Source organism: Chiloscyllium punctatum, chromosome 52 (genome assembly GCF_047496795.1).
Source record: "Chiloscyllium punctatum isolate Juve2018m chromosome 52, sChiPun1.3, whole genome shotgun sequence".
NCBI classification, from domain to species: Eukaryota; Metazoa; Chordata; class Chondrichthyes; order Orectolobiformes; family Hemiscylliidae; genus Chiloscyllium; species Chiloscyllium punctatum.
This window is the reverse complement of record NC_092790.1, coordinates 14,176,306-14,199,057: the sequence shown is the minus strand read 5'-3', so window position 1 is coordinate 14,199,057 and position 22,752 is coordinate 14,176,306. Positions and strand designations below refer to the sequence as shown.

Sequence of the window (22,752 nt, the reverse complement as noted above, 5' to 3'; positions counted from 1 at the left end):
GGATAACTGCTGGAAGTAGCAGACAAGCTGAGATTGAGGCTGTCTCCTTCCAAAAGGAAAGGAGAGATAATTACAACAGTAACTCAGCATTTAAATTTGTTGGAAACACCATCAGAATCTTTAGAGGTGGCTAACATTCAATGGAAAATTCAGCAACTTGAGTTAGAGGCAAAACACAAGGAAAGGGCGATAGAAATGAAATCTTTTGAATTATGATGAAATACAGAAGAGAGAGTGAGGAGAGAGTGTAAAGGAGAGAAAGGAAAGGAAGAAAGACAGAGTTTGAACTTTGGAAATTGGCACTTCCTGAATTAATGAAAACTCATGTGGAAGAGCAGAGAGCTATAACGGCAAGATTGGCAGCTGAAATGGTTAATGGTTATGAGTTGGTCCATAAGTCAAAGTTTGGCTTCCAAAACTAATTTCAATCCATGAGGGATAAAAGTTGAGGATAAGAAAAATCCTCACATGGAAAGGAATAGATCTCTGTGGAGATCATATGAATGACTTACCACAGGGTAAAAAGGAAACCCTTGAAGGGGAAAGAGAAGTTAAAAAGCTCTGGTGTTTTCGGTGCAATACAGTAGTCCACTTAAATCAGTATTGGTGGTTAGGAAAAAACACTGGGGAACCAGATGTAGGAAACAGGATAAGCCAGTGAATTTTGTGGGGATGGTAACAGAAAGCACAATGGAGGCTTGAAAGCTGCACCAGAACATACAAGCTGGTTGGAGGTGCTAGATCTTCTTAAACCATCCACCGCTGAAGGTAATGTTTACTCGCATAGGCCAGGAGGAGCAGGTAAAGTGGTTACAATATTAAGAGATACAAAGATCCTCTAAATCTGTGAAGCTGAAGGATGAGGAGATATGCACCTCTGAAGGACTATTGCCAGAAAAAGGTTTTAGTAATGGGAATTCATGTTGAGACAAGAATCGCTAAATTGTGAGAAGTGAGGTTGGAGTATCCAGTGAAGAGTGGAGAAATTGTGGGAGGAGTATTGGACAAACTCTTAGCTCCGAGCATACAAATTATCCTTGCTAATAATATTGTTGATTCACTGGTAGGAGTGCTGGCTACTGTTGTTCCAAAGCCAATGGAAACTCGGGCAACTGAATTATTGCTGGACATATATCCTGGGGTTATTCCTGACTGTGTGGTGACAAAGTCACAGTCACCAGTTGAAACAAAAGAGATCAAAGAGTACAGATACGAAAGTTGAAGTGAAATTAGCAGAGACCCTGTTGGATCAGATGGTTGAGACAAACCAGGAACAGACAGGTGATAAAGCAGACATGTTCAGCTTAAATCTTAAGCAAATTTAAAGCAATTTATCAAAAGGCATGCACAGAAGAAGAATGTGAATCTATCTTCACATATTCAGGCTGATGGGAAATATGCAGAAGTTTATCGAGTTGTATTGCCAGTGGGTTATAGAGGGAGGAGTCGAATAGTACATGAGCTACCACGAGGAGGTCATTTAGGAGTGAGAAAAACTCAGACTTTGCAGAGATTGTTTGGAATTCACATTTAATTGTCATCTCTGTGTCTGAGAACTATTCAGTAAAGGATTAATTCTGTCTCTCGGTCACAGATAATCTCCTTGTAAATGTGTTTCATCCAGGTTGGAGGATTTGAGCTATAGGGAGGCTGAATAGGTTGGATCTGTTTTCCCTGGAGAGGGACCTTTTCTACAAGTTCCTAAAATCACAAGGAGCATGGAGAAGTGGTGGAGGCTGGTACAATTACAACATTTAAAAGGCACCTGGATATGTATATGAATAGGAATGGTTCAGATGGACATGGGCCAAGTGCTGGCAAATGGGACTAGATTTGGTTAGGATAACTGATCAGCATGGACGAGTTGTATCGCAAGGTCTGTGTCCATGCTGTCCCTCTCTATGACTCAATGATTCTTTATGCTCACCAGCAGCACAGGAGTTGCGCCGCGTTGCACCTTGTCTGGAGATTGTGTTTGTTTTTCATATGATTCGATACCAATTGAGTGAGACCTAGAAACTGAGCAACTACTGCACAGCTAATACAGTTCAATATCCAACTCCCAATCTACTACCTGTTGGAGAGAGGAAAAACGACACGATATCTAATGGTTTTTACCAAGACCCATATGTTTGTCCTTTTAGAGGAGTATCACATTGCTACAGTCTGTCTGCGGTTCCACTATTGATTGCACACTTTCAACAAACAATGGGAAGCAGAATGAAATTTCAACTGGGTTCAGAGGATTGCAAACCATATGAATGTCCCACAGCAGCTTCTTCCCGTTCTGCCTCCCTCAGCAGGCCCACACACAGCCCGAGAAAGGCCTCTCTCTTCCCCCCAGCCCGCTCACTCCAAGTTCCGGGACCAGTTCCTGCTCCGCTCGGCCTCTTACAAACAGCCCCCGGTTCTCCCTGAACTCACCCCGAATCAATCCCGGTCTCGGAGCCCCCTCTGTGTCCCAGGCTCCCATCCCGATGTGCTGCTGGAAGGACCCTGCTGTTCGCTCGCTTCCCTGGGCGCTGATCTCTCGATTGCGGTCTGTTTCAAACAAACCTCTTGTACTCACTGAGTCAATGCTCCTCAATGGCAGCGCTGGGGGAGGTGGGGTCTCACACATGCGCTCCTCTACTCAGGAACAGACAGCTTTGGGGAGAAAAGGCTCAGTCCCTGTTGGGCTGGAGTGAGCTGGAGGCGGAGCTGGATGATCAAAGACATTTCCCTGCTCTGTCTGTCACGCAGTTTCCTCTCCGGACCCGCCTCTCACTCTCTGACACGCCCCCCACAGATCCCACTGTTACCATTCCAGCCCCCCAGAACCCTGAGGGGAACATTACCCCTGCTCATGCCTCCACCCCCATTCCCCCCACCATCACACCCACTCCAGATACTGGCTCCGACCCCACTCCCAGCTCCACACCCACACCAGATCCCATCTCCCGGCCCCGCCGAGTTTTCACCATCCCTCCAGACCTCCCACTCACTGAGGACGAACGATCAGTCCTCAGCAAAGGACTCACCTTCATCCCCCTCCGTCCACGCATCAATGAATTTAATACACGACGTGACATCGAACACTTCTTCCGTCGCCTCCACCTCAGAGCTTACTTTCACAATCAGGACTCCCACCCACCTTCCAAGGACCCCTTCGCCCACCTCCAACACACTGCATCCACCTGGACACCCCACGCTGGCCTATTACCTGCCCTGACCTCTTCATTTCCAACTGCCGCCGGGACATTAACTGCCTCAACCTGTCTACCCACTTCCCCCACTCCAACCTCTCACCCTTACAACGCGCAGCCCTCCAATCCCTCTGCTCCAATCCCAACCTCACCATCAAGCCAGCAGATAAAGGGGGCGCAGTGGTAGTCTGGCGCACTGACCTCTACACCACTGAAGACAAACGCCAACTCGAGGACACCTTTTCCTACTGCCCTCTCGACCATGACCCCACCCCCATCACCAAACCATCATCTCCCAGACCACACAGAACCTCATCACCTCTGGAGATCTCCCACCCACAGCTTCCAACCTCATAGTCCGGAACCCCACACTGCCCGGTTCTACCTCCTTCCCAAGATGCACAAGCCTGACCACCCATGCCAACCCATTGTCTCAGCATGCGCCTGCCCCACTGAACTCATCTCTACCTACCTCGACCTATTCCCCCCTAGTCCAGGAACTCCCCACATATGTTCGAGACACCACCCACGCCCTCCACCTCCTCCAAGACTTCCGTTTCCCCGGCCCCCAACACCTTATCTTCATCATAGATATCCAATCCCTCTACACCTCCATCCGCTATGACCAGGGCCTCCAAGCCCTCCGTTTTTTTTCCTCTCCAGATGTCCCCAACAGTACCCTTTCACCGACACTCTCATCCGTTTGGCCGAACTGGTCCTCACCCTAAACAATTTCTCCTTTGAATCATCCCACTTCCTCTAGACCAAAGAGGTAGCCATGGGCACACGTATGGGCCCCAGCTATGCCTGTCTCTTTGTTGGCTACGTAGAACAGCCGATCTTCCGTAATTACACTGGCACCACTCCCCACCTCTTCCTCCGCTACATTGATGACTGCATTGGCGCCACCTCGTGCTCCCGCGAGGAGGTTGAGCAATTCATCAACTTCACCAACATATTCCACGCTGACCTTAAATTTACCTGGACCATCTCTGACACCTCCCTCCCCTTCCTGAACCTCTCCATCTCCATTAATGACGACTGACTTGACACCAATATTTTTTACAAACTCACTGACTCCCACAGCTACCTGGATTACACCTCTTCCCACCCTACCTCTTGCAAAAATGCCATCCCATATTCCCAATTCCTTCACCTCCACTGTATCTGCTCCCAGGAGGACCAGTTCCACCACAGAACACACCAGATGGCCTCCTTCTTTAGAGACTGCAATTTCCCTTCCCACGTTGTTAAAGATGCCCTCCAACTCATCTTGTCCACATCCCGCATCTCTGCCTTCAAAGCCCACCCCTCCAACCGTAACAAGGACAGAACACCCCTGGTGCTCACCTTCCACCCTACCAACCTTTGCATTAACCAAATCATCCGCCGACATTTCTGCTACCTCCAAAAAGACCCCACCAGCAGGGATATATTTCCCTCCCCACCCCTTTCCACTTTCCGCAAAGACCGTTCCCTCCGTGACTACCTGGTAAGGTCCACGGCCCCTACAACCCACCCTCCTGTCCTAGCACCTTCCCCTGCCACCACAGGAATTGCAAAACCTGCGCCCACACCTCCATCCAACGCCCTAAAGGAGCCTTCCACATCCATCAAAGTTATCATGGAGCACTTTGCGGTGCTGCTTTGCTTCGCCTTTTCCCAGGCCTTTGCCTCCTTTGCCTCTTCCAGACATCTCGCTTCTTCAGACCAATCACTGCACATCCATCAATATCATTTATTGTATCCGTTGCTCCCGATGCGGTCTCCTCTACATTGGGGAGACTGGGCGCCTCCAAGCAGAGCGCTTTAGGGAACATCTCCGGGACACCCGCACCAATCAACCACACCGCCCTGTGGCCCAACATTTCAACTCTCCCTCCCACTCTGCCGAGGACATGGAGGTTCTGGGCCTCCTTCACCGCCGCTCCCTCACCACCAGACGCCTGGAGGAAGAACGCCTCATCTTCTGCCTCGGAACACTTCAACCTCAGGGCATCAATGTGGACTTCAACAGCTTCCTCATTTCCCCTTCCCCCACCTCATCCTAGTTTCAAACTTCCAGTTCAGCACTGTCTCCTTGACTTGTCCAACCTGCCTATCTCCTTTTCCATCTATCCACTCCACCGTCCTGCCTGACCTATCACCTTCATCCCCTCCCCCACTCACCTATTGGACTCTATCCTACTTTCTCTCCACTCCCACCCTCCTCTAGCTTATCTGTCCACCCCTCAGGCCTTTATTCCTGATGAAGGGCTTTTGCCCGAAACGTCGATTTTACTGCTCCTCGGATGCTGCCTGAACTGCTGTGCTCTTCCAGCACCACTATTCCACACCTCTTTCTCAGTCAGGTCGGGCCGGGATCTATAAAAAAGGAAGGGGAGGCAGCTCGGCTCTCATTCGGTGCAGTTGGAGTGAAGAAGCGTGATGTCTGGAAGAGGTAAAGGAGGCAAAGGCCTGGGAAAAGGTGGAGCGAAGCGGCACCGCAAAGTGCTCCGTGATAACATCCAGGGCATCACCAAACCAGCCATCCGGCGCCTGGCTCGCCGTGGCGGGGTCAAGCGCATCTCGGGCTTGATCTACGAGGAGACCCGCGGGGTGCTGAAGGTTTTCCTGGAGAATGTGATCAGGGATGCGGTCACCTACACTGAGCACGCCAAGCGCAAGACGGTCACCGCCATGGATGTGGTGTACGCTCTGAAACGCCAGGGCCGCACTCTCTATGGATTCGGCGGCTGAGCATAAAGCGACCCTTTTCCAGTGAACCCAAACCCTTCTAGAGAGAGCGGAGACCTGAGGACGGGGAAGGCAGCACATAGGGAGTGGATAGTGTCACGGTTCTTTTACGTGTCATTTTGACCAGACACTGATGTGGTACTATTGCGGTATTTGTATTTCATTGACCCGTCCACAAACGATACTTTCACGAGTTTTGATGCTGGGACACAGCGGATATTTTCATAGCCTGCTCTGTCCATGTGCCGGTTACAGACCGTTCAGGCGGCCATTAAATTGTGTTTCGGCTGATTATAATCTGGTTAAAACAAAATATCGATTCGGTGAGCTTCTGTTATTTTATCGGGGTACAATTTCAAGATGTTTAAATTGGCGGGGTTGTTTAGATTGATTCACGGTGGGTAAACGTTCGGTTGTTCAGTTTGTCTGGGCTGTTTTAAACCCCGCCTTTCCTCCTGCCTGTTACAGACAGACCAGGCAATGATCCCGCCTCCTGTCCGCGCTGACAGCTAACTAGGTTTTAAATAATTACTAAAAAATATTAAATTTTATCTTAGTTGCAGACGGATGATGTTTTACGTTTGAATGTTTAATTTAATTTCAGTGTTTGTGAGTGTTAATTCGGCGGGCATTTTCAAACTGACCAACTGTCATTTCACGTTATCCAATCAACCTCCAACAATTTTTTTCCTGCCTTTTCTGTCCCTTCCGGAGCTGTTTCTCTGTGGGTTGAGGGACAGGGCTGTATCCAATCCCAGCTCTAGGGCGGGCTCTCCGTTCCCTTAAACAGGCAGCACCGCAGCAGCCTCAGCATTGACAGCAGCAGCCTGTGTGTGTGTTACAGAGAGTTGGAGAGAATGGCCCGAACCAAGCAGACAGCGCGCAAATCCACCGGAGGGAAAGCTCCCCGCAAGCAGCTGGCGACCAAAGCGGCCCGCAAGAGCGCTCCGGCCACGGGCGGAGTGAAGAAGCCTCATCGCTACCGGCCCGGCACGGTGGCTCTGCGGGAGATCCGCCGCTACCAGAAATCCACCGAGCTGCTGATCCGCAAACTGCCCTTCCAGCGGCTGGTGCGAGAGATCGCTCAGGACTTCAAGACCGACCTGCGCTTCCAGAGCTCGGCGGTGATGGCCCTGCAGGAGGCCAGCGAGGCTTACCTGGTGGGACTGTTTGAGGACACCAACCTGTGCGCCATCCACGCCAAGCGGGTCACCATCATGCCCAAAGACATCCAGCTGGCCCGCCGGATCCGCGGGGAGCGCGCCTAAACGGAGCCTGGCCGGCCCGGCACATTCACCCCGAGAGAGAGAGAGAGAGAGAAACACAACGGCTCTTTTCAGAGCCACTAAACCATCCAGAGAGAGCGGGAAACGATGGGGTACATTAATATTGTAATTATAAAACGATGAAGTAAATAGGCATTGAGTAAAGTATTAATTTGGAGTCCGTCAGCGACAATGAAGATACAGTGGCCGAGGTCTTCGGTGATCGCAGAATTTATTATAATATGATATTAGAGATTTGAAGTTTTGCTACACAATTCGGAATTTCCCCAACAAAAGCTCTCTCTCTTCATTGTTTATCATGGTGGTAAACATGGCTTGTGCTTGTGGAGAAGGCGCGGGAGAAGGTTTGGCGCCAAGAGATCAACCGTTTTTATTTCGAATTGAAACTCCCGCCAAAATGCCAGAGGAGAAAGTGTGAATTCCTATTCGGTGATTTGTTTTTGCCTTTTACAAAAATAAAGTTCAAACCATCATACGCTACTCCCTTTCCTAATTTGCATCTGAAAAAAAAGACTCACCAGAGAGAGCGGGAAACGATCGCAGTCGTTGGAGCATCGCTTTGAACAATATTAAACAGTAATATATTTCAGGGGCGTTAGTTGAAGACACAGATCGCCCAAGCGGCAGTGATTAGAATATTCACTGCTGTGAATGTTCTGTAACTTTCACGTGCTTCATTATAGTATTTCAGTGTTAATTCCGGATTAAATCCCCTCTGTCCTCACTGTCTCCCTTGGTGTTCCCACCAGCTGTAACTATATGATCATTGCTGAGGAAGCTGGCGGGAAAACATGGCGCCAAGTCATCAACCGTTTTCTTTCACATTTGAAAATCCTGCCGAAATGTAGATCAGAGAAGGGAAAACAATGCATTCGTATTTAGTCATTCCATTTGCAATTTTTCTTTCGGGTCCAGAAGCTATTTGAAGGATTCGAGATTGTCTTCAGAGGGAATGAACACTCTCATTCAGCCCTGTGAGGGTTTCATGAACGTTCTTCTCCGTGAGCGCATTAATAACGAACACCGCCTTTAGTATTATTTTAATACCGTGCTCCCTTATTGCCAAAGGTCCACATTTACAAGTCCAGTCCGGCGACTGTTCTGGTTTGATCTCGGTTCGTTTTGAAAGCTTCTAACCGACAGCAGAAAGCCTCATTTACACGATTCTGCAACACAACAGAACCCGCGTGGAGTTTTGGAAATTAAAAATTTTAAAAAAAAAATTTAAAAACAAGTCTGTAAGAAAGGGAGCACTTGTTTTGTTTCCCAGTGGTGACACTCAGGGCACACATCCCAACCGGGGCTTGTCGCTCCCGGAATAATCAAACATTAGAGAGTAACTTGAGCAAATAGCAGCAATCAGAAAGAAAAAAGATTCACTGGTGTTTAATATGCTCCCGAGAGGCAGGGAGAAGAGAGGACACATTCTCTACTCTTGATGCCAGCGCCAAATCATCAACACCTTTCCTTCCGATTTGAAAAGCCCGCCATTTCACAAATAACGGAGTATGTTTTACATAGAAAACTTATGTATAAAAAAAGGAGAATGTTGTTCATCAATACTTGTTAGTGAGGTTATAAATATATAATTCAGACAATTTTTCTCGCTCATTCATTTGCCTAACTGCATCTATCTCTTTCTACTTTCTTTTCTGGAACTGGCAGAAACAAAAACAAGCGCCAAGAACTGCAATCTGCAACTAATCTCTTCATTTCACATTTCGAAAGCACTCCGATTTGCTGATCAAACATTACAGAACGTTCTTCCGGCAAAGCTCATTAATCGTCTTTAGACAATATTTTAATGTCGCCCAGCCTTTTTGCACTAGTTCTGATATCAGCAAAAGCTCCACATTTGCCATCCCAGTCCTGCAGCTGCTCTGCTTTGATCTCGGTTCATTTTGATAATCTCTCACCGACAGCAGGAAGCCTCATTGACTGTAATCTGAAATCGGAGAAAACAGTGCCAGAGACCCAGGTTCGAGTCTACTAGGCATAGAACTAAAGGCATGGACCGCCAATCGTAAGATATATCTGCTCCTAGTACTCAAAAACGGAGACACGTTTCTTTTTGGTCTGCCTGGGGAGACCGTTCATATCCCACCGTGAATGGTGGCTCCGGAACTGACATTTGAAGTGCTCATCCAAATACTTTTTAAAGGTTAAGGTTTCTGGCCTCCACTACCTTCGCAAGCAGTGTCTTCCAGATTTCCACCACTTGCTGAGTGAAAAGATTTTTCTGAAATTCCATCAATATCTTTCCATCTAACCCTTCACTATAGCGACAATCCTTACCCTCACCGTATCATTACCTAAGCACCACTTGTGATTGCTCGCTCAAACAAGGGAAACAGCTTTTCTCTATTCACCCTGTCCCACACGCCTCATAAATCGCTTATACTTCAATCATGTGTTCCCACCGCAATCATCTCTGCTCGAGAGAAAACATTCCTTTCTTTGGAAGTAATATTTGTGCTTTAATCCCAATCCCCAATATTACGGCGGATTTATCACCGCTGCTGTCAGTCGGTTAAATGTGAATAATTTTTTCCTGCAGTTTTAGGCGCATGCGCGATGCTGTCCCTCCTCCAAAACAGAAAAGTTCCTGAGTAGAGCAGCGCATGCGTGAGGCCCTCCCGCAGCGCTGCCATTGAGGAGCATTTACTCAGTGAGTACAAGAGGTTTGTTTGAAACAGACCGCAATGGAGAGATCAGCGCCCAGGGAAGGGAGGGAACAGCAGGCTCCTTCCAGCCGCACATCGGGATGGGAGCCTGGGACACAGAGGGGGCTCCGAGACCGGGATTGATTCGGGGTGAGTTCAGGGAGAACCGGGGGCTGTTTGTAAGAGGCCGAGCGGAGCAGGAACTGGTCCCGGAACTTGGAGTGAGCGGGTTGGGGGGAAGAGAGAGGCCTTTCTCGGGCTGTGTGTGGGCCTGCTGAGGGAGACAGAGCGGGAAGAAGCTGCTGTGGGACATTCTTGTGGTTTTTAATTCCCTAAACACTGGGAATTCATTGTTTGGCTTCTGTTTCATGCTGTTTGTTGCGAATAGACATTGAATAGTAGGTCATTTAAGGACAGTATATCTAAATGTGATAGTAGTGCCTGTTGTTCTTCCTTCAACAGTTAATGTTTTGGGGGCTGGATATTGAACTTACAGATGTTGGTTAGCTTTTGTACCTTAGTAAATTGTTTTAGAATTTCGCAAACAGAAAAACAAAGACTGGGAGGACCTCAGAGCTAGAGTGTAACCAGTCATGGCTCTATTCATCTTGCCCTGTTTAAAAACAAAGAATTATTATGATCATGACCTGAATATTTCATTGATCACATGATTTCTTTCTATTTAGCTGACGGTGATTTAGAGGCAATATCTCTCTTGTCTTCCTCCAGGCAAATGATTGGACCAAGATAATGTAATATTCCCTCAGTTCAAAGCCAAACGTGACCAGCTGCTTCTAACAACCAGCAGGTATGTTACTGTTGTCAGATTGGAGAACATCTTTTCCACAGTCAGAGTGGATTGAGTCAGATACACATTTCTCCAGCTTTCTCATTTCCCCTCCCCCACCTTTACTCAGTCCGAACCTTCGGACTCAGTACCGCCTTCTTGACTTGCAATCTTCTTCCCGACCTCTCCGCCCCCATCCTCCCTCCGGCCTATCACCCTCATATTTACCTCCTTCCACCCATTGTATTCCCAATGCCCCTCCCCCAAGTCCCTCCTCCGTACCTTTTATCTTAGCCTGCTTGGCACACCCTCCTCATTCCTGAAGAAGGGTTTATGTCTGAAACGTCGATTCTCTTGCTCCTATGATGCTGCCTGACCTGAGGCCCTATTCTCTCCCTAGTTATTGTTTTGTCCTAAATCTATTTCTAAAAACTCTTTGCATTCTCCTTAATTCAATTTGCCAAAGCTATCTCATTACCTCTTTTTGCCCTTGGGATTTCTCTCTTAAGGTCTACGACCTTTATACTCTGAGGATTCATTCAATTTCTTCTGTCTATACTTGACATATGCTTCATTTTTTCTCAACCAAAACCTCAATTTCTCTCGTCATCCCACATTCCCGCCACCTACCAGCCTTTCCTTTCACCCAAACAGGAATATACTAATTCTGGACTCGTGTTATCGCATTTTGAAGGCTTCCCATTTCCCAGCCTTCACTTTACCTCCAAACATCTGCCCCCAGTCAGCTTTTGAAAGTTCTTGCCTAATGCTGTCAAAATTAGCCTTCCTCCAATTTCGAACTTCAGCTTTTAGATCTGGTCTATCCATCACTATTTAAAAACAAACAGATTTATGGTTGCTGGCTCCAAACTGCTCCCCCACCGACACCTCAGTCACCTGCCCTTGCCTTATTTCCCAGGACTAGGTCAAATTTGACATCTTCTCTAGCAGGAACATCCACATACTAAATCAGAAACTTTCTTTATACACACTTAATAAATTTCTCTCCGTTTATACCCTTAACACTATGGCAGTCCCTGCGTACATTTGGAATGTTAAAATCCCCTACCATATCCACTGTATTATTCTTACAGAGAACTGAAATCTCTTTATAAATTTGTTTCTGAACTTCTTGCTGACTATCAGGGAGTCTATAATACCATCCCAATAAGATGACCATCCCTTTCTTATTTCTCAGTACCATCCAAATAACTTCCTGGATATATTCCCAGGATTACGGTCCCTAAGTACAGTAGTATCAAAACTGCCACTCCCATCCCCTCTTGCCCCCACTTTCTAAGCTTCCTGTAGCATTTGTATCCTGGAACGTGAAGCTCCTTCTCTCGGAACATGTTGATTAAGACATTTTCTTCGAATTTTAAAAATCTCTTCTCCATCCAAGCCTTTAACACAATGGTACTTCCAGACAATGTTTGTAAAAACCGACTATTACAGCCTTTATATTCTTAAATATATCTGAAATCTGTGTGCATTTGTTGCTCAGTTTCCTTCTGACTGTTGGGGGGTCTATAAGTACAGTCCCAATCTGGTGATTATCCCTTTCTTATTTTGACCCAGATATTCTCACTGGATGATCTTTTTCAGAAATATTTTCACTAGTTAGAGCAGCAATGTTTTCCTTAATCAAAAACACCACTCTACCTTATTTTTTACCTGCCTTTATGTTCCTTCTTATATCCTCCTCAATACTTCTATAATCTATTGAATACAGACCCAGAATTATCCTCAATTGCTGTTTTTTTTGACAAGTCCTTCATCCTGGGGTCATTCTTGTAAATGTACTCTGGGCTCTCTCCAACACGAGCACATCCTTCCCGAGATAATGGGCCCAAAGCTGCTCACAATATTCCAAATGCAGTCTGACCGGAGCTGATGGAGCCTCAGCAGTACATCTCTGCTCTTGTCTTGTAGCCTCCTTGAAATAAATGTTAAAATGGCATTTGCCTTCCAAACTGCCAACTGAACCTGCCAGTTAACCTTAAGAGAATTCCTGAACTAGGACTCCCTAGGTCCCTTGCATTTGAGATTTCTGAAGACTTTCTCTGTTCAGAAAATTATCAACATCTTTATTCCTTCTACCAGAGTGCATAACCTCACAATTTCCCACATTGTATTCCATCTGTCACTACTTCGTCCACTCTTGCAGCCTGTCCAATCCTTCTACACCCTCCGCACCTCCTCAGCACTACCTGCCCTTCCACCGACATCTATCCCATGTGCAAACGTGGTAACAATTCCCTCAGTTCCTTTATCCAGATCATTAAGGCATAACATGAACAGTTATGGTCCCAACACTGACCCCTGTGGAAGTCCATGAGTCACCGGCTGCGATTCTGTAAAAGACCCTTTTATTCTGACTCTCTGCCTTCTGCCAAGCAGCCAATTCTCTGCCTTTACCTTATTTAGCAGCCTCCTGTGTGGTACCTTATCAAAGGCCTTCTGGAAATGCAAATCAATTACATCCACTGGCTCTGTGTTGTCTAACTTGCTTGTTACTTCCTCAAAGAATTCAAACAGATTTGTCAGGGAAGACCTCTCCCTAACAAAGCCGTGCTGACTCTGCCCTATTTTACCATGCACTTTCATGTACTCTGCAGCCTCATTCTAAACAAGGGATTCTCAACCCTTAGGAATGACTATGTTCTAGCTACGTAGGCTATAGTTTCCTGCCTCTGCCTCCCTCCTTTCTTAAACACGTGTTGCATTAGCCATTTTCCAGTCATGTGGGAGCTCTCCTGACTCCAGTGCTTTCTGAAAGATCATCACCAATGCCTCTCCAATCTACTCTGCTGTCTCCTTCAGTTATCTGGAGTGGAGTCCATCCGGTCTTGGTGATTTATCCACCTCCAGCTTCCCAGCACCTTCCCCTTACCCATGGCCAATGCACTCACTTCTGTCCCCAAGTTTCCCTTGAAGTTCTGGTCTGTTGCTGGTGTCTTCCACTGTTAAAAACTGATGGAAAGTACCTCTTCAGATCCTCTGCCATGCCATGGTTCCCCATTACTAATTCTCCAGCATTGTTTTCAAGCTGTCCAATGTCCACTCTTGTCTCTTTGTAACCTTTTAGATATCCAAGAAAATTGCCTGCAGTCCTCTTCTGTATTAATAGCGCGCTTACTCTCATATTTCACCTCTTTTCCTGTCCCCACCTTTTTTTAAAAGTTATTGTTAGAACATAGAACAATACAGCACAGAACAGGCCCTTCGGCTCACGATGTTGTGCCGAACTTCTGTCCTAGATTAAGCACCCATCCATGTACCTATCCAAATGCCGCTTAAAGGTCGCCAATGATTCTGACTCTACCACTCCCACGGGCAGTGCATTCCATGCCCCCACCACTCTCTGGGTAAAGAACCCACCCCTGACATCTTCCCTATACCTTCCACCCTTCACCTTAAATTTATGTCCCCTTGTAACACTCTGTTGTACCCAGGGAAAAAGTTTCTGACTGTCTACTCTATCTATTCCTCTGATCATCTTATAAACCTCTATCAAGTCACCCCTCATCCTTCGCCGTTCCAACGAGAAAAGGCCGAGAACTCTCAACCTATCCTCGTACGACCTATTCTCCATTCCAGGCAACATCCTGGTAAATCTTCTCTGCACCCTCTCCAAAGCTTCCACATCTTTCCTAAAGTGAGGCGACCAGAACTGCACACAGTACTCCAAATGTGACCTAACCAAAGTCCTGTACAGCTGCAACATCACTTCACGACTCTTGAATTCAATCCCTCTGCTAATGAACGATAATACACCAAAGGCCTTCTTACAAACTCTATCCACCTGAGTGGCAACTTTCAAAGATCTATGTACATAGACCCCAAGATCCCTCTGTTCCTCCACCTGAGTAAGAACCCTACCATTAACCCTGTATTCCGCATTCTTATTTGTTCTTCCAAAATGGACAACCTCACACTTGGCAGGGTTGAACTCCATCTGCCACTCCTCAGCCCAGCTCTGCATCATATCGAAGTCCATTTGCAAACGACAAATGCCCTCCTCACTGTCCGCAACTCCACCTATCTTTGTATCATCTGCAAATTTACTGACCCACCCTTCGACTCCCTCATCCAAGTCATTAATAAAAATTACAAACAGCAGAGGATCCAGAACTGATCCCTGCGGAACTCCACTTGTAACTGGGCTCCAGGCTGAATATTTACCATCTACCACCACTCTCTGACTTCGACCGGTTAGCCAGTTTTCTATCCAATTGGCCAAATTTCCCTCTATCCCATGCCTCCTGACTTTCTGCATAAGCCTACCATGGGGAACCTTATCAAATGCCTTACTAAAATCCATGTACACTACATCCACTGCTCTACCCTCATCCACATGCTTGGTCACCTTCTCGAAGAATTCAATAAGACTTGTAAGGCAAGACCTACCCTTCACAAATCCGTGCTGGCTGTCCTTAATCAAGCAGTGTCTTTCCAGATACACTCAAATCCTATCCCTCAGTACCCTTTCCATTACTTTGCCTACCACAGAAGTAAGACTAACTGGCCTGTAATTCCCGGGGTTATCCCCATTCCCTTTTTTGAACAGGGGCACAACATTCGCTACTCTCCAGTCCCTTGGTACCACCCCCGTTGACAGTGAAGATGAGAAGATCATTGCCGACGGTACTGCAATTTCCTCTCTTGCTTCCCATATAATCCTAGGATATATCCCGTCAGGCCCGGGGGAACTTGTCTATCCTCAAGTTGTTCAAAATGTCCAACACATCTTCCTTCCTAACAAGTATCTCTTCTAGCTTATCAGTCTGTTTCACACTCTCCACTTCAACAATACGGTCCCTCTCGTTCGTAAATACTGAAGAGAAGAACTTGTTCAAGATCTCTCCTATCTCTTCCGACTCAATACACAATCTCCCACTATGGTCCTTGATCGGACCTACCCTCGTTCTCGAACACACCCACTCAAATACTAATCACTTACCTTCCCGACCAGCTCTGCGCTCCAACCTCACTTCAGCCCAGCTCGCACCGCTCTCTGCGGTGAAAAGTCTCCCGGGTTCGCTTTTACTCGGCCGCTGCTCCCACTCAAATGACTATTGGTGTTAAAGGGTGAGTATTTATACTCACTGTTCTCCTTCCCGGCTGCCCCTCTGCTTGCCGTCACTTCCTCTGCTGCTCCCGCTCTTTCTGTGAAGAGAGAGAGAAAAAAAACACCGCTGCCTGCTACAGGTAAGTAATTTTAAAACAAACTGTCTTACCTTAGCTGTAGTCTCCCGGGTTCGCTTTTACTCGGCCGCTGCTCCCACTCAAATGTTTTTTAAAGATTTCCCAATCTTCTGGCTTCCACCAATCTTTACCACACTATATGCTGCTTGTGTTTCCTTTCTGCTCTCCCTGACTTCCCCTGTCAAACAGGGTTGTCTCATTCTCCCCTTAGTATGTTTCTTCTTCCTTGGGATGAATTTCTGCAGTGTCTCCTGAATTAACCCAGAAACTCCTGCCATCGCTGCTCCATTGTCTTCGCTGGTTGGCTCTCCCTTCCAGTCAACTATGTCCAGCTCCACCCACATGTCTTTGTAGTTACCTTTACCCAATTGTAATCCCGTTACATCTGATTCAATCTCCTCCCTCTCAAGCTGCAGGGTGAACTCTATTATATTATTATGTTATGGCTACTGCCTCCTAGGAGTTCCTTCATTTTGAGCTCCCGAATCAAGTTCCCTCATTACACATCACTAAATCCAGAATTACCTGTTCCTGAGTGGGCTCTACCACAAACTGCTCCAAACAAATCTCTCAGATAATTCCACATTTGCTTGAGAACCGCTACGAACCTGTTTTTCCGAGTCCATCTGCATATTGAAGTCAGCCATGATTATTGCAACAGTTCCTTACATGCTTTTATGACGTATTTTCTCCCCCACATCGTGACAATGGCTAATGGCTTGTACGCAAGTTCCTTCGGGGAGTGCTGGTCACATATACATGCTCGCCGGTCCTTCGTGGTGGTGGAAGTGGCTGGTTTGGGAGGTTATGCTCACGGTATGGTTGATAAAACCCCTCTCATTCTAGTCCTTCCAGAGCTGTGGCATATAATGTGGGAAAATATATGCATTTTGGCAGGAAGACGAGGAGAGGTGAATATTATTTAACGAGGGGAAAACCTCTGCAGCACAGAATTGTGGGTCCTTCTGCTTGAAAGATGAAAAACTAGCATCCAGGTTCAGTGGGTATTCGGGAAGGGAAATAGTCAGTTGGCTTTTATTTAAAGGGAATGGGGAGAAAAATGGAAGTTTTGCTAAAAGTGTACAAGACACGAGTCTGATCACAGTTGGAATCCTGTGAATAGCTTTTGTCCCTTGTTTTGGGAAAGGCAGTCCATAGAGTATTCAGGAGATTGATCCTGGATATGGGAGGAATTTCTCAGGAGATGAGTTTGAGCAGACTGCTTCTGTACTCATTGAAGTTCAGAAGAATGAGACAAGACCTTATGGAAAGATTCTGAGGGCATTGTAGATTCTGGGAGATTATTACTACTTATTTGAGAGTTGAGGACTTGAGGACATAATCTCAGAGTAAAGAATCACCTATTTAAAAACAGATGTGGAGGAATTATTTCTCTTCGGGTACTGAATACTGCAGTGGCCTGTAAAGGCTGTGCTGCTCACTGTGTCCAAGGCTGAGATAAATAGATTTTCAATTAGTAAGGAATTCAAGGGTGTGGGCATAAGGCAAGAAAATCAAGCTGAAGATTATTGGATCAGCTCTGATCTCACTGATTGGTGACAGCAGACTTGCTGGGTTGAGTTGCATCTGGGTTTTTAAACATCTTTTTTTGGGTTCTCACTTAATTTGCCTTTTGTTTTCAATAAATTTCACAGAGTATTGGAAGAAGATGATTTGCAATGAGGAGACTTAAAACCAGGCATCACTTCCCAATCTGACCATGCTGCCGAGTTTATTGTCGTCTGTATATCATTGGGTTTTGCGGAAAAAAGCACTGTTCACAGTGGCGGAGAAACCGTACGTGTGTTGTACGTGTGGACAAGGCTTCAGCAGATCATCTGCCCTGTCATAATACAAATACAGCCACAATGGGGAAAGGCCATTCATCTGTTCCAAGGGTGGGAAAGGATTCACTCAATCATCCGCCCTGCTGAAACCCCAGCAAGTTCACACAGAGAACAGACCTTTGAAATGCTCAGAATGTGGGAGGTGCTTTAAAAACTCTGGGGCACTGATATCCCAACAACATCCTCACTGTGACGAGAGACCCTTCATGTGCTCTCACTGTGGGTGTGGGTTCAAGCCATCGTCCAACCTCCTTAACCACCAGCAGATCCACACTGTGGAGAGACCTTTCACCACCTCATATGACAGGAAAGGACTGTCTCATAAATCCAACCTGTTAAAACACCAAGGATCTCTCGGAAGTTAGAGGCTGTTCTGCTGTACTGACTGTGGGAAGAGATTCATTGTGAAATCCAAGCTGCTGAAACACCAGCGTATTCATGAGAAATGACAGTGCTTGGTTTTTACTGTGAACATCACCCTGCTTCATAGTCTCAGCCAGAAGATTTTGTTTCAAGTCCCACCTGATAAGGAGCTATGTCAAAGAACTTAATTATTTTTGTAATTGATAACTGAATGATATTCACTGGGGCAGGTTTCTGCTGAAGTTAATGAACTCCAGCTCAGTTAAAGGGATGACTGATCTGTATGACAAGGAAATAAATGCACTTTGTGTTAAACACACTGTACCAAACCTATTTCTCATTTCTAAGTGCTCATTGAAGTGATCTCCCTTTGACTGTGTTGTGGAAGAATTACTCAATGTTTTGTTAAAAATTACCAGGAGACGTAGAAAGTCCTTCACAAAATTAAACATTAATCTTGCAAAATCAAAGCTGTGGGAGCCAGCAAAATGTCTTCCCTGGCTCCCCACAGGCTCCTTGTTCTCCTGCAACTTCTACAGTTGTCCTTCCTGCGCTTATTGGATAACATTGGCTATGCGAATCATATTGGCTTGCTTTATCTTTCTAAACTAATCACCGTCTGCCACAGTGGTTCCCTCCATCACACTTAACCTATCACATTACAACCTCATTGTCTTCAGTGTTAGCTCATGTACCAGTGATTCAGCTAACCTATCAAAATCATTATCTGTTACTGGAGCCCTGTATTATGATCCCAAGCATGTGTAAGTTAACTACATAACTGCCAAAGTAACTTCCATAAATGAAGGAGTTGGAATTTGCTGTTGATCACATCCAGCATCCAATTTGATTCATTGTAGTCTTTCTCAATTGACCTTTTGGAAATTCTAGCTTGGTTACAGGTGTTTATTAAAGGTCAATTATATCAAATTTATGGTAAACACCCAGTTCGCTAACACTTTCTAATGTCCTTTGCACTTCCTTTTGAAAAGGTTCCTTTTCTCTCTCCTCCATCTTGTAAGGAGCTCATTGAGCTTCTTTGTCATTCAGATTGAGATAATCTGAGCAGCTGTCTCTTCCATATCCCTCCCTTCCCTGAAACTGTCTCTGAAGTTCCACCTTGTCTGAGTCCTGAATACCCAACTTCCTCCAGCTCCCCTCCTATCTTGGGAGCTCCTCATGTCCATGAGAACCTACTTCTCGTCTCTTGACCATTTTTCCACTTAATGGCCAAACATCCAACCCCCTCCCATTCCCTGATATTTTTACCAGTTCTTGCTCTCGTCTGGTATGGTCCCTGTCACTTTAATTCCACCATCATCATCCATCCAGTGAAAACCAATGTGGCCTCATTTCCAAACTCCCTTTCCTTTCCAAAAACCGAGAACTTGGTAACCCCCAAGGGAGGAGCCTATCCCTGGCTCCAGGTGTTCTCAACCACACAACACCATGAGGTGAGCTCACCCAAAGGCATGGCATTAGTTTTCACACATCTGCTGACATTACCCATTCTACCTCATCAGACAACCCAATGTCTCCATTATTCCACTGTTGCTAAATTATCAGACAGTGTATTCTACAGCACTGGATGTTTTATTAATTTATTGAGTCACAGGATCACTTACTTATCCAGGGCAGTTAAGAGCCAACCACATTGCTGTGGATCTAGAATCATATACAGCAGACTGGGTATGGACAGGGTTTCCTTCCTTTAAAGGACTTCAGTGTACCAGGTGGGATTTTCCAACAATCAACCAGGCCACTGTTAGTCTTTTAATTCCAGATTTTCATTGAATTCAAATTCCATAATCTGTCATAGTGGATATCAAAACCAGATCCCCCAAACATTACCTGGATCCCTAGTTTAATAGTCTGCTGATAATACCACTAAGCTACTGCCTCCATGAGCAGAAATTTGCTCCAGTTAAAAATTGCAAACATCCCTCTTGATCACTGTAACATCTAGTCCATAACTCTGTGATATCTGCATATTGAGCTCTGTTGCTCCCTGCCTCTGTTACTTCCTCACTCTGAGATACCTGCATTCCACTCATTCTGCCCTCTTTAGCAACTCTTGATTGTCATTACACCATTATAACCTTGTTGAGCAGGATGTTCTGATATTCCATCCCTCAACCATTCTGCCTCTCTCCTTGTGAATATTTGTTCAAAACTTGCCCTACAATCAAGATTTTCATCATTCAAGAGAATACCATTCAATGTGTCGGTGCCCAATGTTTATTTTGCAAACTCTCCTGAAGGATGTTGAGATGTTTTGTCACATAAAACATGTTCCATGTGACTGATCTTCTTTTACAATGTTAGAACAGAGATTGCTTGTGTGCCTGAGGAGTCTCAAATGGTGTTACATATTGTGTAATCAGAGTACCAACTTGGACTTTCATTCAAACGTAAAGTCATTGAGGCAGCTCAGAGCAATTGGGCTGAGCATACTAACCTGACAATCTCCTGCAGTGATGTTCCAGGTTTGGGATGATGGATCACTAAGAATTACAAACATAAGACTCTGGAGTAAGAGTTGGCCATCTGGCCCTTTGAGCCCGCTCCGCCATTCAATAAGATCATGGCTGATCTTTTCCCAGCCTCAGCTCCACTTACCCAGCCTCTCACCATAACCCGGAATTCCTTTACTCTTTAAAAACATTATCTTAGCTTTAAAAACATTCAATGAGGAAACCTCAACTACTTCACTGGGCAGGGAATTCTACAAATTCACAACCCTCTGGGTGAATAAATTCTTCTCAGTTCAGTCCGAAATCTGCTCCCCCTAACTTTGAGGCAATACCCTCTTGTTCTAGTTCCACTCGCCAGTGGAAACATTCTCCCTGCTTCAATCTCATCTATTCCCTTTTTGATTTTATATATTATTGTACGATTTCTCCCCTCTGCCCCTCCGCCCCCATTCTTCTAAATTCTAACAAATATGATCCCAGTCCACTCAGTCTCTCCTCAGAAAGCAATACCCTTAACTCATCAACTCAGGAACCCAGTGAACCTTCTCTGCACCCCCTTTATTACCAGTATCTCCTTTCTCAAGTAAGGAGACCAAAACTGCACACAGTACACGAGGTGTGACCTCACCAGCACCCTACATAGCCGCAACATATCCTCACTATTTTTAAACTTGATCCCTCTACCAAGAAAGCACAATATACAATTTTTTTAGATTAGATTAGATTCCATGCAGTGTGGAGACAAGCCCTTTGGCCCAACCAGCCCACACCGACCTTCCGAAGAGTAACCCACCCAGACCCATTTCTCTCTGACTAATGCACTGAACATTGTGGGCAATTTAGCATAGCCAATTCACCTGGCCTGCACATCTTTGCACTGTGGGAGGAAACCCACACAGGCACAGTGAGAATGTGCAAACTCCACACAGACAGTCGCCCGAGGCTGGAAGTGAACCTGGGACGCTGGTGCTGTGAGGCAGCAGTGCTAACCACTGAGCCACCGTGGTGCCCCATTGCCTGAGCATTTAACTGTTGCATCCGCAGACCAGCCTTCTGCAATTTATGCACAAGGATACCCAAGTCTCTCTGCACAGCAATTTACTGCAAATTTTTCCATTCGGATAATACTCCTTTTTACTATTATTGTGACCAAAATGGATGACTTCACATTTACCAACATTTTACGCCATCTGCCAGAACTTCACACACTCACTTAAACAATCTGTATGCCTCTAAACATTTGTTATCTGCAAACTTTAACACACTACATGTGGTCCTCAACTCCACACCATCTGTGCAAATTGTAAACAATTGTGGTCCCAACACTGGTCCAATAGGCTGAGGAGTGGCAGATGGGGTTTAATTTAGATAAATACTGCATTTTGGGAAAGCAAATCTTAGCAGGACTTATACACTTAATGTTCAGATCCGAGGGAGTGCTGCTGAACAAAGAGACCTTGGAGTGCAGGTTCATAGCTCCTTGAAAGCAGAGTCCCAGGTAGACAGAATAGTGAAGAAGGCATTTGATATGCTTTCCATTATTGGTCAGAGTATTGAGTATAGGAGTTTGGATGTCATATTGCGACTGTACAGGACATTGGTGAGGCCACTTTTGGAATATGGCATGCAATTCTGGTCTCCTTCCTATTGGAAAGATGTTCTGAAACTTGAAAAGGTTCAGGAAAGATTTACAAGGATGTTGCCAGGGTTGGAGGATTTGAGCTATAGGGAGAGGATGAATAGGCCAGGACTATTTTCCCTGAAGCATTGGAGGTTGAGGAGTGACCTTGTAGAGACCTATAAAATCATGAAGGGCATGGATAAGGTAAATAGACAAGGTCTTTTCCCTGAGGTGAGGGAGTTCAGAACTAGAGGGCATTGGTTTAGGGTGAGAGTGGAAAGATATGAAGAGACCTAAGGGGCAACCTTTTCACACAGAGGGTGGTACATGTGTCAAATGGGCTGCCAGAGTAAGTGGTGGAGGCTAGTATAATTGCAACATTTAAAAGGCATCTGGATGGGTGCATGAATAGGAAAGGTTTGTAGGGATATGGGCTGGGTGCTGGCAGGTTGGACTAGTTTGGGTTGGGATATCTGGTCAGCATGGATGAGTTGGACTGAAGGATCTGTTTCCTTGCTTTACATCTCTATGACTCAATGATCCCTGAGGCACACCACTATCATTGATTGCCAACCAGAAAAG

General features: G+C 45.9%; 2 protein-coding genes and 1 long non-coding RNA gene across 9 annotated transcripts in view; 2 read left to right on the top strand and 1 right to left on the bottom strand.

Moving 5' to 3' along the window:
- The window catches only part of LOC140470782 (uncharacterized), a 31,971-nt gene extending 29,433 nt beyond the window's left edge, over window positions 1–2,538 (bottom strand). The window contains exon 1 of one of the 3 annotated variants that reach the window (XR_011956693.1): window positions 2,425–2,538. This is a non-coding gene — a long non-coding RNA (uncharacterized lncRNA). The remainder of the gene's footprint in view (window positions 1–2,424) is intronic. The other 2 variants (XR_011956695.1, XR_011956694.1) reach the window with 2 other exon arrangements.
- LOC140470744 (histone H4) overlaps window positions 1–18,394 on the top strand; it is a 277,673-nt gene extending 259,279 nt beyond the window's left edge. For 2 of the 5 annotated variants that reach the window (XR_011956654.1, XR_011956653.1), the window contains exons 2-3: window positions 10,600–10,678; window positions 17,521–18,394. Coding sequence is in view for 1 of the 5 variants with exons in the window: in XM_072566778.1 (XP_072422879.1) it covers window positions 5,613–5,924 (312 nt within the window). In the remaining 4 variants the exon portion in view is untranslated. Of the gene's footprint in view, window positions 1–5,583; window positions 6,245–9,833; window positions 10,021–10,599; window positions 10,679–17,520 lie in introns of those variants that run through there. The other 3 variants (XM_072566778.1, XR_011956651.1, XR_011956652.1) reach the window with 3 other exon arrangements.
- On the top strand, window positions 6,710–7,275 carry LOC140470714 (histone H3). Its single transcript, XM_072566749.1, has one exon. The coding sequence runs from the start codon at window positions 6,779–6,781 to the stop codon at window positions 7,187–7,189; it is 411 nt and encodes a 136-aa protein (XP_072422850.1). The 5' UTR covers window positions 6,710–6,778; the 3' UTR covers window positions 7,190–7,275.
- Window positions 18,395–22,752: the final 4,358 nt, after the last annotated feature.

Excerpts from the sequence above, each read along its gene's own strand:
- LOC140470714 (XM_072566749.1), top strand. The coding sequence starts at position 6,779 with ATGGCCCGAACCAAGCAGACAGCGCGCAAATCCACCGGAGGGAAAGCT.